Source organism: Cariama cristata, unplaced genomic scaffold (genome assembly GCF_000690535.1).
Source record: "Cariama cristata isolate BGI_N322 unplaced genomic scaffold, ASM69053v1 scaffold19733, whole genome shotgun sequence".
Lineage (NCBI taxonomy): Eukaryota > Metazoa > Chordata > Aves > Cariamiformes > Cariamidae > Cariama > Cariama cristata.
The window spans coordinates 27,104-42,248 of NW_009609208.1; the positions used below are offsets into that span (position 1 = coordinate 27,104).

At 37.1% G+C, this 15,145-nt stretch overlaps 1 protein-coding gene across 1 annotated transcript in view; it reads left to right on the forward strand.

Moving 5' to 3' along the window:
• Positions 1-15,145, forward strand: part of RALGAPA2 (Ral GTPase activating protein, alpha subunit 2 (catalytic)) — a gene marked incomplete at its 5' end in the record, with an annotated part of 75,154 nt that overhangs the window by 18,576 nt on the left and 41,433 nt on the right. Inside the window, 10 exon segments of the mRNA XM_009697471.1 lie at positions 808-1,007; positions 2,633-2,863; positions 4,947-5,120; positions 6,024-6,161; positions 6,766-6,914; positions 7,333-7,444; positions 8,197-8,434; positions 8,985-9,149; positions 11,892-12,032; positions 14,961-15,098. Of these exon segments, the coding sequence (XP_009695773.1) occupies positions 808-1,007; positions 2,633-2,863; positions 4,947-5,120; positions 6,024-6,161; positions 6,766-6,914; positions 7,333-7,444; positions 8,197-8,434; positions 8,985-9,149; positions 11,892-12,032; positions 14,961-15,098 (1,686 nt within the window).

Consider the following 15,145-nt stretch of genomic DNA (forward strand, 5'->3'; position numbering starts at 1 on the left):
TAATTTTCTACTTAATTATATATTAGAGTCCATAGGAATGGTGGTGTTAATACTCACCTGATGTACTGCAGCCTCTTCATCATCCTTACCTTCCCTCCTTTGACTTTTAACTCCTGTCCTTTACAGTTTAATATTTAGTGTCTAAAATCACCCCAGTGCTACCTCAGCTGTGCTGTTCACAGCTAGAGCCAAGGCCTTCTGTGTTTTTCGGCTGTGTACAAGTGATTTTTTTCCCTAAATCTAAGCATCTGAATGAATTGCAACCCAACCTATCTCTGTTTGGCGATCATCTACTTCTTCCCATGTGTTTTCTTTCTTTTATTTTCAGCTTGTGCAGTGCTCTTTGCACCCAAGTTAATTTCTCTTTCCAATGCACTAAGTATCCTTTTTCTTCTTAATCTTTGCACTTTTGAGTGTTCCAGAGCCATCTCCTCTTTCTCACTGCACTTTATTAATAAACCTAGTGAAACTTAGAAAAATTAACTTACCTTGTGGTAGTTCTTTGTTTCAAATTTTGGCCTTCATTTTGCAGCCCTTCTCTTTTGCTTTCCTTTGTTTTGCGTGATACAAATTATAACCTTCAGGAAAGATCTGTGCTTTTATGTTCTTGCTTTTCTTTAGGAGTAATAAAATTATGATAGAATATAAGCATTAATATAATAAAAGCAGTCAGTCATTGCATCTGTTATTTCATATGGAGAAAATGTTGTCGGTAAACATGGTCAGTACATTTAACCAGAGTCTGGAAGCAATTACGGTTTTTTAAGATGAGATTTTTCTTTGTATCTTCTCTTTTTATCTCACCAGATATCCCTGATATGAGACCACGACCAGTATACATTACTGCAACACGAAACAATGAAAATGTCTATAGCACAAAAATCCCATACATGGCAGCTCGAGTTGTTTTTATTAAGTGGCTCGTTACCTTCTTTCTTGAAAAGAAATACTTAACTACTGTTCAGAATACCAAAAATGGAGGAGAAATACTCCCTAAAATTATTCAGGTGTGCTTTAAAATTTACTTTTCTTATGTACATGCTAACCTTGCAAATGATCACAATGCACTGACAACTGAAGCAAGAAAGAAATGCTACCCCTAAGTGAATAAATGATGTACTTGATTTTTTTTTTTTCTTTGAAGGAGGAAATCTCCAAGGGAAAGCTTTTAGTAATTTACTAGAATTTTTTTTTTTCTCATAGCTGTTTGCCTTACCAGCCTCATCAGTATTACGTTTAGACTTTGGGGAAAAAAAAAACTGTTGAACTTACTTGTCCCATAGGCCATGTTCCAGCAACATCAAAGGCTGCTTTCCTTCCCTCTTGATGGTACCAGCTGTTCACAATGAGATACTAGAAAAATATTTCACTTTCAAATTGCTGGTTGAGACTTCTCTAGGATTAGGGACTTCAGAATGAATTTTATAGAAATAGATGCTTTTTCTTTTAAGAGACTCTCCAACTTCCTGTTAAAAATTTAGGATCAATGTCAACTTATGTTTTTCTCTTGAATCATAGGTCAGTGTCAAATCTGGATTCAGTGGAAAAGCATACACCAACTGTTATGGCAGAGCTGTATATTTTCATGTCATTTGTTTTTGGAGTTCTTCACTGTAGAAGTTTGAAGCCCTAAACCGGCTAAGTGTAGCTTACCTACTGAAAGTGCCTTTTTTTTATTGATCTTTTCTTTCTCATTGGAAATTCCACCTTTTGTATAAAGTGCTGTGCCTTTCCAAAAGACATAGCCTGGCAAAAGAATTTTTTTCTTTTAATTGAATTTTATAGACAGGTGACACCAAGTAATTATTTAGGTTGCATAAAGGTATTACTACCCTCAAAATGAAAACTGGTCAAAAGTTAGCACTTACCTGAAGCTATGTGCCAGCTTTTGGCACATGTTGACTTCTCAGTGGTTTTGAAGTTCCCTGACTGTAGCCTGTGCCTTGCTAGTGTGACTGAATCTTATCAAAAAAGCTTGTCGTGAAAAGCAGTAGAGATGTTACTGCTTCTCTGTTAACCGCTCACTTGGTTGAACTGAGGACAGCCTTATCAATGTAAAGGTAAAGCAGAACTGCATTTGGGCAATGCTTTGAGTTAGTGTAGGTTGGGGTTCTTTTGCTGGTAACTCAAAACCAGTTTTTTAGTCCTCTCTCTTCTCCTGGATGGATGGTTTTAGCCAGACACAGTTCAAGATGTTGCAAGATACGTTCAATGCCAGAACAAAACCTGACAAAGAGTTGTCAGGAATAATAATGTGCAAGAAGAGTATGAGCCATGTATGATCCAGCTTTTCCCAAAACCAGAGGGACTTGGGGATTCCTTTACACTGTGTCTGTGCCTTCCTCCAGTCCCAGCACTGCAACCCTCCCTCTTTTTTTGTCTTACGGAGTAGAGAAGTCAGTCGGCTGTTCTGAACTCGGGCAGGGCCCATATGAAGTGTACATCATGTAGAGCATAAGATCAAATTCCTTCTTGGATCAAGTAGTAGACTGAAAATTACATTTCCTGACTGCTGATCCCAGTGTGTTGTGTGAAAAAGAGCACTAGTATCTGGAGTTCTGAATGACCGTTCCAGATTTTTGGTGTATACTATTTCAGTTATTTAATTAGGTGTGTGTTTTCTTCTGTGTAGACTGTTGGTGTTGTAAACCAAGATAAAAATGCAGAGCTGGAAACCAGTATGTCTTATGCAAGCGAGCAGGAGAGAAGTCATTCTAACAGCAGCACCTTGTCTGACAGAAGGCTCAGCAATTCCAGCCTCTGCAGCATCGAAGAGCAGCATCGCACCGTCTATGAGATGGTGCAGAGAATCCTCTTATCCACTCGAGGATATGTTAACTTTGTTAATGAGGTATTTCGACAGGTAAGTGTGCATGTTTAGATGCTATTGTATATTTTTCTTAAAGGAAATCTCATGGTTATGAGAGAGAACACTGCAAAGGCTGTTGGTCAGATCACTGGTCAGACTTGATGCTCATCACACCAGCACCCATTCAGTTTGTAGTCCTTCCTAGATCTAGTTTTAATTATAAAATTATAAAATTTTTATGGGAACTGAAGCTTGTTGTTCATGCCAGATGGCAGCAAGTCTTACTTGGGTGGGCCACTTTATTTGTTCATGATATTATGATGTAATTTAAAGGTGTGCAAAGAGCTGTTAGCTTGTAAATGTATTGTTTGAATTAGTAAGATTCTTGTTCCTGTGATCAGTGTCAGTATTTAGTGTCTATTTAAACATTGATTGTTTCTACTAGTAGTTTTCATTGATTAGACGTCTTTTCAATAGTTTGGGATAAAAATACGTGTGCAGAAGATACTCTCCAGGACCTAAGTGAGCACACATGCTTTACTACGAAGTATCTTGTGTGGCACGGTTTAGGAACCCCTTGTATCAGTACTTTTCAGTGGGATGGATGGCACTTTGATGGGAGGGAGTACTTTTGTGTATGTTAAGAACCGCTGTGGTTGTGGCATGCTGCCCTCTCCCGGTGTTTGTTCAGAGTATGTAAGGTTACACCAGCTTTCGGGGAACAAAGGCGGAGGTGATGCAGTACTTTTATCTTTATTCAGTATGATCAGTGTTCAGTAGTTGAAACGGATAATAGTATTTGGATCCTTTTTGTGTTTATCTCTCCCTTACAGAAATTTCACTAGTCACTGTGAATTCTTCCACTCTGTTGGTTTTTCCCTTCTTTTTTCTTTGTGCCCTACTTCTTAGGCTTTCTGAAAGCGTTCTGTGTAGTGCCCGTTCATCCCGCTGATCAGCTGCTCTTTCCTAATATTCTAGCAGTTGGCTTCTGATTTTTTTCAGTTTCTGCATCCTTAATAAGTTGACAGTGTCTGTGAAGACACTTTCAGAAATTTCACATACTTGCCATATGGCATACTTGAACTTACTTTTGCTAACCCTTCAATTTCTGTTGAAATCAGCTATTGGATGTTGCACTTCATGCTGACTAGAGACAAGAAAGTGTACTGTGTGATGCAAAGATTTCCCCCAACCTGAGCAAGATACTGTTGTAATGGTTTTGCAGCTAAACTGGGTATAGGAAATGCTATAGTTTTTGACCTTGTTAATTGTGGAGAGTGGGTAATCTCTTCATAATTGAAAGCATTTTTTAGTATGAAAAATGTATTTTCATCTCTTCTGGTGTTTTTATGATATAATGCATGTTGATATCAAGTTTTTTTTTGTTGCTAAAGTATACTCTTCTTTTTTTTTTTTTTTTGTACCAGCTGACATTTTCAGATATTGATTTCTGTGCCTGTTCACTGCAGTGCAAAGGTCTTGTGTCGCTGTGTTTTTTTCAGTCTCCTAAGACCTCCAGAAATGTGGGAAAGCAGCCAGTGAAGCCTTTATAAGCTTTCAGAGAGGACATCTTTACAGAATGATTCCCAAATACAGACACTGAATAGCATGTTGAAAATAAATTAATTGTGTTGATTTCCAAAACTGTAGTGAGAAAGGATCGAATGCCAGCCACTGTTACTGTCATCACAACTTGCGTTGTTGCGACCTACACTTGCTGAAATGACATTTTGCATCGTATACGGCTGATGTAATTTGAAATCATCTTCTCCAGGAAGTGTAGCATAGTACCTAAGTTTAGCCTACCAGACCTCTACAGCTAGTAATGGCTTGTGAGATGAATCTGCGTGAAGTTAGAGAGCTTACAAGGAGCAAAAACAGCCCCTTTGATTTTGTCCAAACAAATACAGCATGGAAGTAATTTGGAATTAATAGTTATGGAATTGTGAATGATGGAGATATATGCATAGGTTGTTGATTAATCGTAGTTCCTTCCAGTAGAGACATACAAATAAAAATTAGATATCCTTTCTTTTTTGAGCTGTGTTATTTATGAGTGGTGGTGCATGGGTGTGTTTATATATGCATGCACATCTATGTTCTATGTATAGTCAAATTATTTAACTTTTCATTTTAGGCTTTTTTATTGCCACCTTCTGATATATCTGCAACACGAAAAGTGGTTAAGGTGTATCGGAAGTGGATATTGCAAGAGAAACCTGTGTTCATGGAGGAGCCAGACAAAAAGGAAGACAGTCAAGATGCTGTTGTCAACTTAGAAGATTCATCAGTGCAAACGGATGGTAAACATGTATGGTATCAGCGTTACTTACTTTATTCCATTTGCCTATGATAGGACTTAAGTCTTAAACTTGCTTTATAAATGAGTAACAATTTGAAAAATGTGTGGAAAATCAGGATTAAAAAATGCTTTTATTTAAGGACTCAAAATTTAAATAAACATCGAGTGTTCAGTAGCACTGACGGAGTGCAGGGAAAGATTGCAGCTATTTTGAAAAACCTAATTTGTTGATTGTTCCCTGCCTATACAAATATGACTGCAAGAACTTAATGGAAGAAACATTAACAGGTTCTGCAGTATTAAAATTTACTGTGTGTTGGCCTAGTTCATGTAGAAATATTTCCTTTTGGTGGTAGTTACTTAAGAATTTGATGATATGTGCTAATTTGTATATACTGGATGAAATATTTGAATTCAGACACCTTAATCTAGGAAATTAAAGTGTAGATACAAATTCTGTGCATCATCTTTTTAATATTCTGTATGGAACCAGCAGTGAAAGTTGACTTTGACATTATTGACGCTGTGAAGCTATTTAAAGGGAAGTTTTTTTGTGCTGAGAAAGAGGTTTGAGTTGTAAAAACACAGAATTACAAGATTTTGACAGATTATTTTTGTAGAGGATTTATAGTTTTGCCAGGTTTAAATTAAAATATTACTACAATCAGTGACAACAAAATGTGATCTAAAATATTTTAAATAACATGGCTCTTAAAACTTTTATGAACCCTTAAATTCCATATACGGTCTGTTTGTTCAGAGATTAAGAAATAAGACGCGAATTCCTTCCTGAAATGACTGTAGGACATGATGGTTCCCCCTTTTTTTTGCTTTTGATATTTTAAATGATTTTGAATAAATATGGACATATTCCTTTCTGCTTTGTCACTAACGGAATCATGTTTTTGAAAGCTTTCCTCTGACCATTCAGGACACAAGCGCTCATCCAGCTGGGGAAGAACGTACTCCTTCACCAGTGCTGTTAATAGAGGATGTATATTAGAAGACGAGGACAAAAATGTTAAAGCTGGTGCCCAAGCTACATTACAGGTGTGGTGTAGAGAAAGGTTACGAGGCTGTAACTGATGTAATCATGTAATTTAAACTACAAATTATAATACAGTCTCTGAGATTAAGGAAAACAACTACCAGCATTGATGTTTTTTTTGTAAGATACGATTTGGACTTCACTTACAACTTTTTTAAAAATGTGTATTAAACCATATGACTGTGTCTCAGAGCCCACTATCTATCTTTTAAGACAGAAGGTTCATTTTTTTTCTACTGTGTGTACTAGGAATTAATCAGAATGGTACACTTCCTTTCATTGAACCTCATTTATTGGAAATATTGGTGGTTGTTCAAGCATATAATGCCAGGAAATGAGTAGCTGGAGGAATTGTACTCTTGCCTGACCGAATAGAAGGGCTACCTACAAACCCCATACTGTGTAATGCATGCCTTTGTTCGATCTGTAATGCCACCTTTTCCCTAGAATGATGTAGAAAAATAAAGTGATAGGTAAAACATGAAACTTGCTCTAAGGAAAGTGAAAGGTTTGACTGGAGGAGAAGTATTTTATTGTAAGTCTTGACTGTTTTTTTTTTTTTACTCCTGACACTATGTAAACTGACTGTAAATGCCTGTCTTGAAGGTATTCTTGACAAACTCTGCAAATGTGTTCTTATTGGAACCATGCATTGAAGTCCCTGTGCTTCTGAAGGAGCAAGTTGATGCTTGCAAAGCAGTTCTGAGTATCTTTAGGCGCATGATAATGGAATTATCAATGAATAAAAAGACGTGGTAAGCTTAATACATTCTACATCATTTAAGAGAAAATTATCAATGTTTAAACTTTAAGGGAGAATTATTGGGTAGGGAAAAGACTGGCTTTCTCAGGGGTGGACTTTATTAAATAAGTTACACTTGTGACTTGCCTCTGAATCGATGTGTGAGATTGCAGGTTCTGCTGAGTCTACATCATTGTACTGTTTGACTTCAAAGTTCTGTCCAGTATTTCCATTCCTGACTCCACCTTCTCAAAAATTAGTTTTTACAGTCCACAACCAACTAATGTTATTTTGCAAATCACTCTGAGGTGTGATCACATTATCAATAAGTAAGGCTTACTGGAGAATTAAGGGGATTTTGATGCATGAAAATTAACAAGTACATTTAATAGAACATGTGAACAAAAAGTACAATTTTGTTTTGGAACCAGGGAACAGATGTTACTGATACTCCTTAGAATAACAGAAGCTGTGATGCAGAAGCCAAAAGAAAACCAAATAAAGGATACGTTTGCTCAAAGCATGTCAGGATTACTTTTCCGAGTGAGTGTTTGGGGTTTTTTTTGTTTGTTTGGTTTTTTTTATGTTGTTTTTTCATGATGATTACCCATCGTTTTAGTGAAGTACTATGAAGCCTGCTTGTAAAACAGGAAAAAATTCTCCTTTGCAGTAATACAAATAATTATTTTGTAAACTGTTCCCAACAGAGGGAGACAGATTGATTTGATCTGTTCTTCAGGGCTCTGTTACGAACCGTGGTAGGACAGACAGGCACACTAGCTCTTTGTGGGAGATCTTCAGAGAGGATCTCTGAAGCGTAAGCTTTATGTAACTGTTTTCCTAGAAGTTCAGCTGGCAAGTCAAAACTGAGTCACATTGAATGAGATGAAAACATTTATACATCATAATGTACTTTACATGCTCAGCTACAGTATCTAGGGCTGAGTGTCTCAGGCGTAGCTCAATCACTACAGTGGTTCTGTAGGTGTACGAGACAGTTCTTCATTCTATTGTTATTGTAACACAATGTATTATTTCAGTTGACCAGAGAACATACAGACCAGCTGAAACATAAGTTTTGGAATTTTTAGATTTTCTTAGTAACTTTCACAATTATTTACCCACTGATTTCTAGGAATGTTGTTTGATGAAAAATGACTAGGCATAATATCTGTGCATCACGTATAATCAATGCAAATATGCAGGTCAGCATTGACTTCATCAGCATGTGGGTTGGTGTGCTGAAGTAATCTTGACAGAAATGGATGAACTGTCCCTTGTTTCTTTTCTCTCAGACCCTCATTGTGGCTTGGATCAGAGCAAACCTGAGCGTTTACATTTCTCGGGAGCTGTGGGATGAGCTACTTGGCGTTCTGTCCGCCCTGACAGACTGGGAGGAGCTCATAAATGAGTGGGCCAATATCATGGACTCTCTAACAGCGGTGTTAGCAAGAACTGTGTATGGGGTGGAAATGACAAACTTACCCTTGGATAAGCTCAGTGAACAAAAAGAAAAAAAGCAGAGAGGAAAAGGTTAGTCTCTGTGCTTCAGTGCTTTTTGTATCAAACAAGTTAAATATTTAAGTTTAATCTTAAAAATTAATTTACTTTAATCTAACATTAAATACTACTTAATCTAGTGTAACCTGTTTAATCAAATGTGGAGTGCTTTGGGTTTATGTATTCTCATCCTTCATTGTGGGAGGAAAGGTAATTGGGGTCAAGAGAAGATAGCTATTTAGCAGTTTTTAGTACGCACTTAAAATCAGTTTTTTCTGTGTAGCAGAAATGAAATGTGGTTTCCTGTGCTGTAGTCTGGCATAGTCGACTATCAATGTAAAAATTCTTTTCCGTGCATTTTTATTGAACTTCATTAATTACAGTATTTTAGCTACGTTTATGTGCCACCTTGCAATTGATGGGTGTGGTTGAAGTTGTGATTGTTTTTTATTAATAGTAAAAATTCATCTGTGTTATTTGAAAGATTAATATTCTTCATGTCTGCCTGCTTGTAAGTCCATTCATACTCTAGTGAAAATAAGTGCCAAAGCATACAATGGTAGAAAATTTCTTTATCCCTAAGGTGGCATTTTAGAGCCTCAGAAGACAGCTGTGGTGGGAAGATCTTTTTCATTAAGCTGGAAAAGTCATCCTGAAGTTGTGGAGCCAATGAGATTCAGAAGCGCTACGACCTCTGGAGCCCCAGGAGTTGAGAAAGCAAGAAATATTGTCCGTCAAAGAGCAACAGGTTAGACTGTAACTAAATGTTTATGTTCCCAAACACTCAGTAACACTCAAATTTTAGATCTCCCTGCGAGTTGTGGCTGCTTTCAAAAGTCATGCAACTTAATAATTAAATGTCTAAACAGAGATGTTGTCTACCTGTGTCTGGATGTCTTGACCACTACCAGTATGAATAAAGAATCCAAGTATTTTGGAAAATTCTAAATGCATGCATTTAATTGCAAGTTAGTCATGTGCAAGTTACGTTTTTTTGTGAAGAGGTAACGTACATTCCTATTTTTATCAATTCATAAGAAAGCATTTATTAACATCAGTCAGATAATATATTTTGCTTCTGAACTTTCTGTTTACTTTAACTATTTACAGTGACCACAAGGTAAACCAGAATAAACAATTTCATCCTTTCTTATTCACTTTGTTTGCTTTCTTTTTATTAGCATGATGAGATATGTATAACAACTCCTCATCCCTTCTTCTCTCATGTTTACTTCTGGAAAGAGGAAAACAGAAGAAGGGAGAACAGGGGTGAGGAATGATGGGGGAATGTCTGAGACCCCAGGCATTGAGCAGATACCTGATTTTTCAAGCATTTCAGCAGCCTGAATTTGATCTCATTTTTATTTCATGGTAGTATGTTTCTGTGTTCCAATTCAATGAGTTATGGATTAAAACTCTCCATGGAAAATCTCCTGCTTTTGAATAGAATGTATTTTGCTGCACAGCTTCCTTCTTTAATTAGTTGTGTTTCTTACCAGGAGAATTTGAAGGTGATTTAGTATGCTTTTGTGGGTACAGGCTTCATAACTAAGCCACAGTCTTCAGCTTCGGTCACAAAACATTGTGGCAATGTCTGTTTTTATTTTTAAATTCAGCAAGTTCCTATTTGTGCTCCAGTGGAGAATTCCTTCTTCTGCTACAGCATTTCTCCCCTAGACTTCTCACCAGAGCAGTAGAGAGGACCTGGAACTATTTGTCAGCAGGGACTTTACTTGGCTGTGTGTGTTCAAATTAAAGGAACTTCCTACCTTTAGTAAGAAAAGCTTATTTGGCAGGGAGCGAGTATGTTGTCAGGTAGAATGGACTTGATGTGTAAAAAGCACTTAGTTTCATTTTGTGTCTCACGGTCATATAAAAAGAGAATTATTCTGGTTTTCATGGGATTTGTGACCATCAATGACTCCCAAATCAGTAGGTGCAAGAAAATTTTATATTTGCACATGCAATTATAACAAGTAATCATTTCAAATATATAAAATATATATTCCTTTTCTAATGTAAGAACATTTAGAAACACAAAACTGGGCCACTAAGCCTCCAGAGGTGTCATCTTTCAGAATGCAGTCCCTAAGATGAATGCAGAAGCCAGGGCTGTTCATGGGAGGACTTTCTTCAACAAAGTGGACGTTTTGGGAAAAGTTTCTCCCACTGGGGGGCTCTTTTGAAATCCCTAATGTTCTCCCTCTTCCATTTAAAAACAACAAAAAAAAACCCCTCTAAGTCAACATACAAATAGCAGAGCACCTCCTGCTTCCAGGTAAGACTTTCTTTTGATCTGCTGCTTGTATCTGGAGTTAGAAGGGTAAGAGCAGAGTATTTCTGCAGCAGCAGAAAATCTTTTGCCTGCTACCCTGCTTGAGTATTTTTGCTTCTTCCTCCTCCTGCTCTGTCTTCGAAGTGTTGGGATTGACATTGCTGTGTACAAGAACAGAAACTGTACAGTGAATATGATGGTTCTTTTTTTGCCCCTACTTTCTCTTAGACACCTCTGTAGTTCCGCATAACTTTAGTAATAGAATTGATGATAAATTGCTGTTTTTCTCTAAAGGAGACTTTAAGCTCATGGTGTTTTATGGATTAATATCCAATTGTCAAGTTTTTAATGATGTTAGACAGCCTTTAGAGTGTTAGCCACCTTGGAAGGTGTTTTTCTAAGAAACAGTGAACCCATTTAAGTGTTGTTATTTTGAAGAGAAATTCAATAAAATATGCATTCAGACTGCACTTACCTTCTGCCTTCCCTGTGGTGACTTAGGAACTCCAAAAACTTGCACATAACTTGCATTCCTTTCATCATCCTGTTCAGAAATGTGGAAAGCAGGTTTCAGTACCCCAAAATGAGAGCCCACAGGATAGTTCAGGATGTAAGGAACTTCATCAAGTCTAACCTGCTCAAAGCAGGGTCAGCTCTCCATCAGACCAGGGTACTCAGGGCTTTGTCCAGTCTGCAGCTGGGATCCCTGGTTTTGAGAGCAAAACCAGAGGCAGCTGTATCTTTAGATCAGTTTTTGAGAAGCACACTATCCCACTTCTCAGGTGAAAATGGATTGTTTTCAGCAGGGATGAATGAATGTAAGAGGTAGTTGTTTTAGAGAGGGAGCATTGCTAGTCGAGGGGAATTTGAATAAGTTTTCTTTATTTTTGAGCTTTATTTGCTGCTACAGATACTTCAATGAAAAGAAAAAAGGGTAAGGCGAATTAGCCCAGAGATAGGAATCATACACTGACAAAATGAAATATTCCATGTTGTAGAACTGCTGTGATTCAGGAATCAGTGATTATTGCTCTTTCAATGTATGAGATACAGTTGCACATTATTAACTTACAGCTTATAGGAAATACTTCTAGGTTTAATGTTGTAAAACTTTTTTTCCCAAAAGCTTTGTGTTTCATTGTATCATGACATTCAAAACCCTGAATATTTCATTATTTTTTCTGACATAATTATTGCTTTATTTTTTCCTGGAAGCTAAGCGAAGCCAGTCTATCAGCAACTGTGTTCATCTTTATGAGGCTTTGCCAGCTACTAAAAGTGTACCTCTTCTGCTTCATACTGTGAGCTCTCTCTTACCTGGTATCTCTTACACTTCTTGCTCTCACAGACTGTCAGGTACTGTACTTTAAAATCATCTTTTATATAAATGTTCTTTATATTTTAAACTGCTGTCTGTCTACTCGCTGTCTGTTTAGTTGAATATTCTTTAGTAGTGTGGAATGAGATACTTTGCACGGGTTCTGTTTCCCATGCCCCCGATCTGTTCAAAACATGGTCTTAAGTAGTATTGATAGCCATTAAGAGATGAGCAAGTTTAATGGGAATGTATCTTGTCCTTTTTCAAAGTTACAAGGGTGGCAAAAAGTGGCTACTTATAATGCTTTTTTGTTATTGTGTCACTGGGTTCATTGTCAAAATAAGTAACCCTTTCAGGGAAAAGGAGGAGAGCAATCTTTGCAAGGAACTACTGTAGAACCTACTTGAATGCTTGGATGTATGAGCTAGTGCAAGCAAAATATGGAAAGAAATGCAACCTGTCGAGCTGCTTGATTTAAAAGGAAAATCTCTTTCAATCTTTGTTACAGTCAGTTACAAATTGGTGCTTACAAATGTAGGTTTTTTTTCTTCTAAAGAATTCTTCCTGTAATTCTTGATTCCAGAAGCAAATCGAAACGATTTGTCTGTGCCTCTTAGTTCTCAGATAGTGTTTGATTGCTCTCAAAATGTTTGTAGTACTGCAAGCAATGCAGTTTTTTATTAATTTCAATATTAAAGATTATCATGAATTAATATTATATTTGTATTCCCTAGCAACTACAGTAAAATGTATTTTAATTTTTAATAAAGAAATGCTTTTATTCATATTTACTCTTTCAATTACTTGATTTATTAAAGGTTTCCAAGTAGTTGATGAAGTTTTAATGTCACGCAGACCATATATACTAAGGATTAGGAATGTAAAAACTAAAGGCAGCAATCCAGATCTGGGCGTTTTAGTGGTTATTTAGACTGAAGTGGGCGTATTTTTGCTCAAAAGTGTAGTAAACTTTTTTCCTGCTTTTGATACGGTCTTGTCCTGAGGAACTTGTTGTAATAAATAGAGCTTGAACAAACCCGCAGCATACAACTTCTGTACTGGTACCCAGACATAGAGGTGAAAAACAGATGTAATGGCCTGAGAATACAAAGCTAGTTTGTTGTAAAACATTCATCCTATCACCTAACCAAAATGTGCTGGTGGAACCAGGGAGATTTCTCTATCATGTTAGCAGACCTTCTTTTCTTTCTCTTTCCAGCTAGTAAGTCTCTAAAAGTATGATTTTCTGTCACCTCCACATTTCGCTTCCTGGGAGGGGTTTCTGACTCTAAGCAGAGTGGTTAGCTGCTGTAGCAAGAAAAGTAAAGTTTTTTATGTGGTCCATTATGGTACTCTAGGGATTCCTATTCTGTGAAATATCTGTAGTGTTTTTTCATCTCAAGTTAACTTCAGTCATAACACTGAAATTGTTCTAGCTAGTGAATAGGGACATTGACCTGAAAAATGAACTTTTATTTTTTTATTATTAATTTAAATGTCTTACAGAAAGCAATAAAATAATAAAGTCAACAGTCGTACTTTGAGATCAGGAAATACCAGAGCAGTTAGTTTTTGTACATGTGTATTTGTGAGATAATTTTCTGAAATACATGCAATGTTTATGAAGTATTTAAGTATTATTTAAACTCCCGTGATAGTGTAGCTTGAATGAACTAAGCATATTGTCCTCCTCCGGCAGGCTGCTGCTGCAGTCTGTGTATATTGGTCCGTAATCTCGCATCCCGAGGGGCTGTGCTGCTTCGTGCTCAGTTCTGAGTAAGCGTAGCCTCGATGTCAGTGCCTGAGGAGCAGACAGGAAGCAGAGCAGAGGAAAGGAGACAAGAGGAGGAGCATAGAAAGCTAGTAGAAAGGTCACTTTTAATTAATGTACATATTCTGTAACAATATGCTGAAGGAAATCTAGGAGACTTAATAATTCAGCCCATGGTCTTTATTGGAAAAAAGAAATGCAAGGGCTCTCATAACAGTTGCTACAGCAGCATTTTTCTTTTTTTTTTTTTTAGAAAAGGAAAATGGTGTTGGCTGTGCAGATTGAACACCTTGTGGTGGTTCTGTTGGGTCAGCTTTGATGGGCTGTGTGGGCCACCTCTTTGACTGCTTTCTGGGGCAAGAGTTGGCAATTAGCTTAAGTGTGGTAGGTGGCATTAACCAGTGTCATGGCCGTAACTGAAGGCACCACCACTGAATGGGAACATACTTGATCCCAAGAGTTACTGTCTTCCTCCTCCCCGCCAATGCTAAGAGAAATGCATTTCTAAATGCATTGTGTTGCTAGCTAATCTCAAAAGTTCCTGTTGCTCTTTTCCCAGTATGTCAATTTACTTTCATGCTTGAATTTTCGTGCCTCTCCTCCCTTTTTAGTTCTCATTTGCAGTTAGAGCTAAAAAGCTGAATGATTCAGTTTGTCCTCACAAACTAAGCCTGAATCATATGTAGCTCAGATCTTTTTTTACTCTGTTTGCATTGTTGCTTTTTTTATTCTCCCCCTCCCCTATTTATGGAGGAAATGTCAGTAAGCACAGCCATCTTTTCTGCACTCTGCATTTAAAGTAATTTTGCTGCCTCTCTTCTATTCTTTCCATTTCCAGAATGAATGCAGTCTAGTTTGGGTCTCTAGCACTGGAAAACATAGCTTTGTTCAGCTGAGATCCTCCCACCCTTCCTTGTGCACTCCGAATCCACAAAGTAATTTCTGTCCTGTTTCTAGACTTTTTACTACTTACATTGCTCATGTCTCTCTATAAACTTTAAAATTGTTCTCAGGATATTTTAGAAAACTTAAATTATAACTTCTGTAACTAGGAGTTACATTCTAGCTTTGTAACTTGGGAATTATAAATATTTGAATGGGTCACTTTTTCATATAGCTTTCTTAGGTAAGGAGTTCACACGTGTGTATAATTCTGAGGTCATGCAAATATTTTCTGTTTTAATTAAATCAACAGAAGTTGAAGAATCTCAACAGCTGGAAAATTCAACAGGAACAGAAGCTACGGGCCTATTTGCAGACCAAGAGCAGCAGATAACTCGAAGTAGCAGCACTTCAGATATTACAGATCAGTTTCCATCTGATTTTTTTCAAGGTAATTTTGATAAAATACAGCTATACTGTACGTCTGAAGAAAAAGCG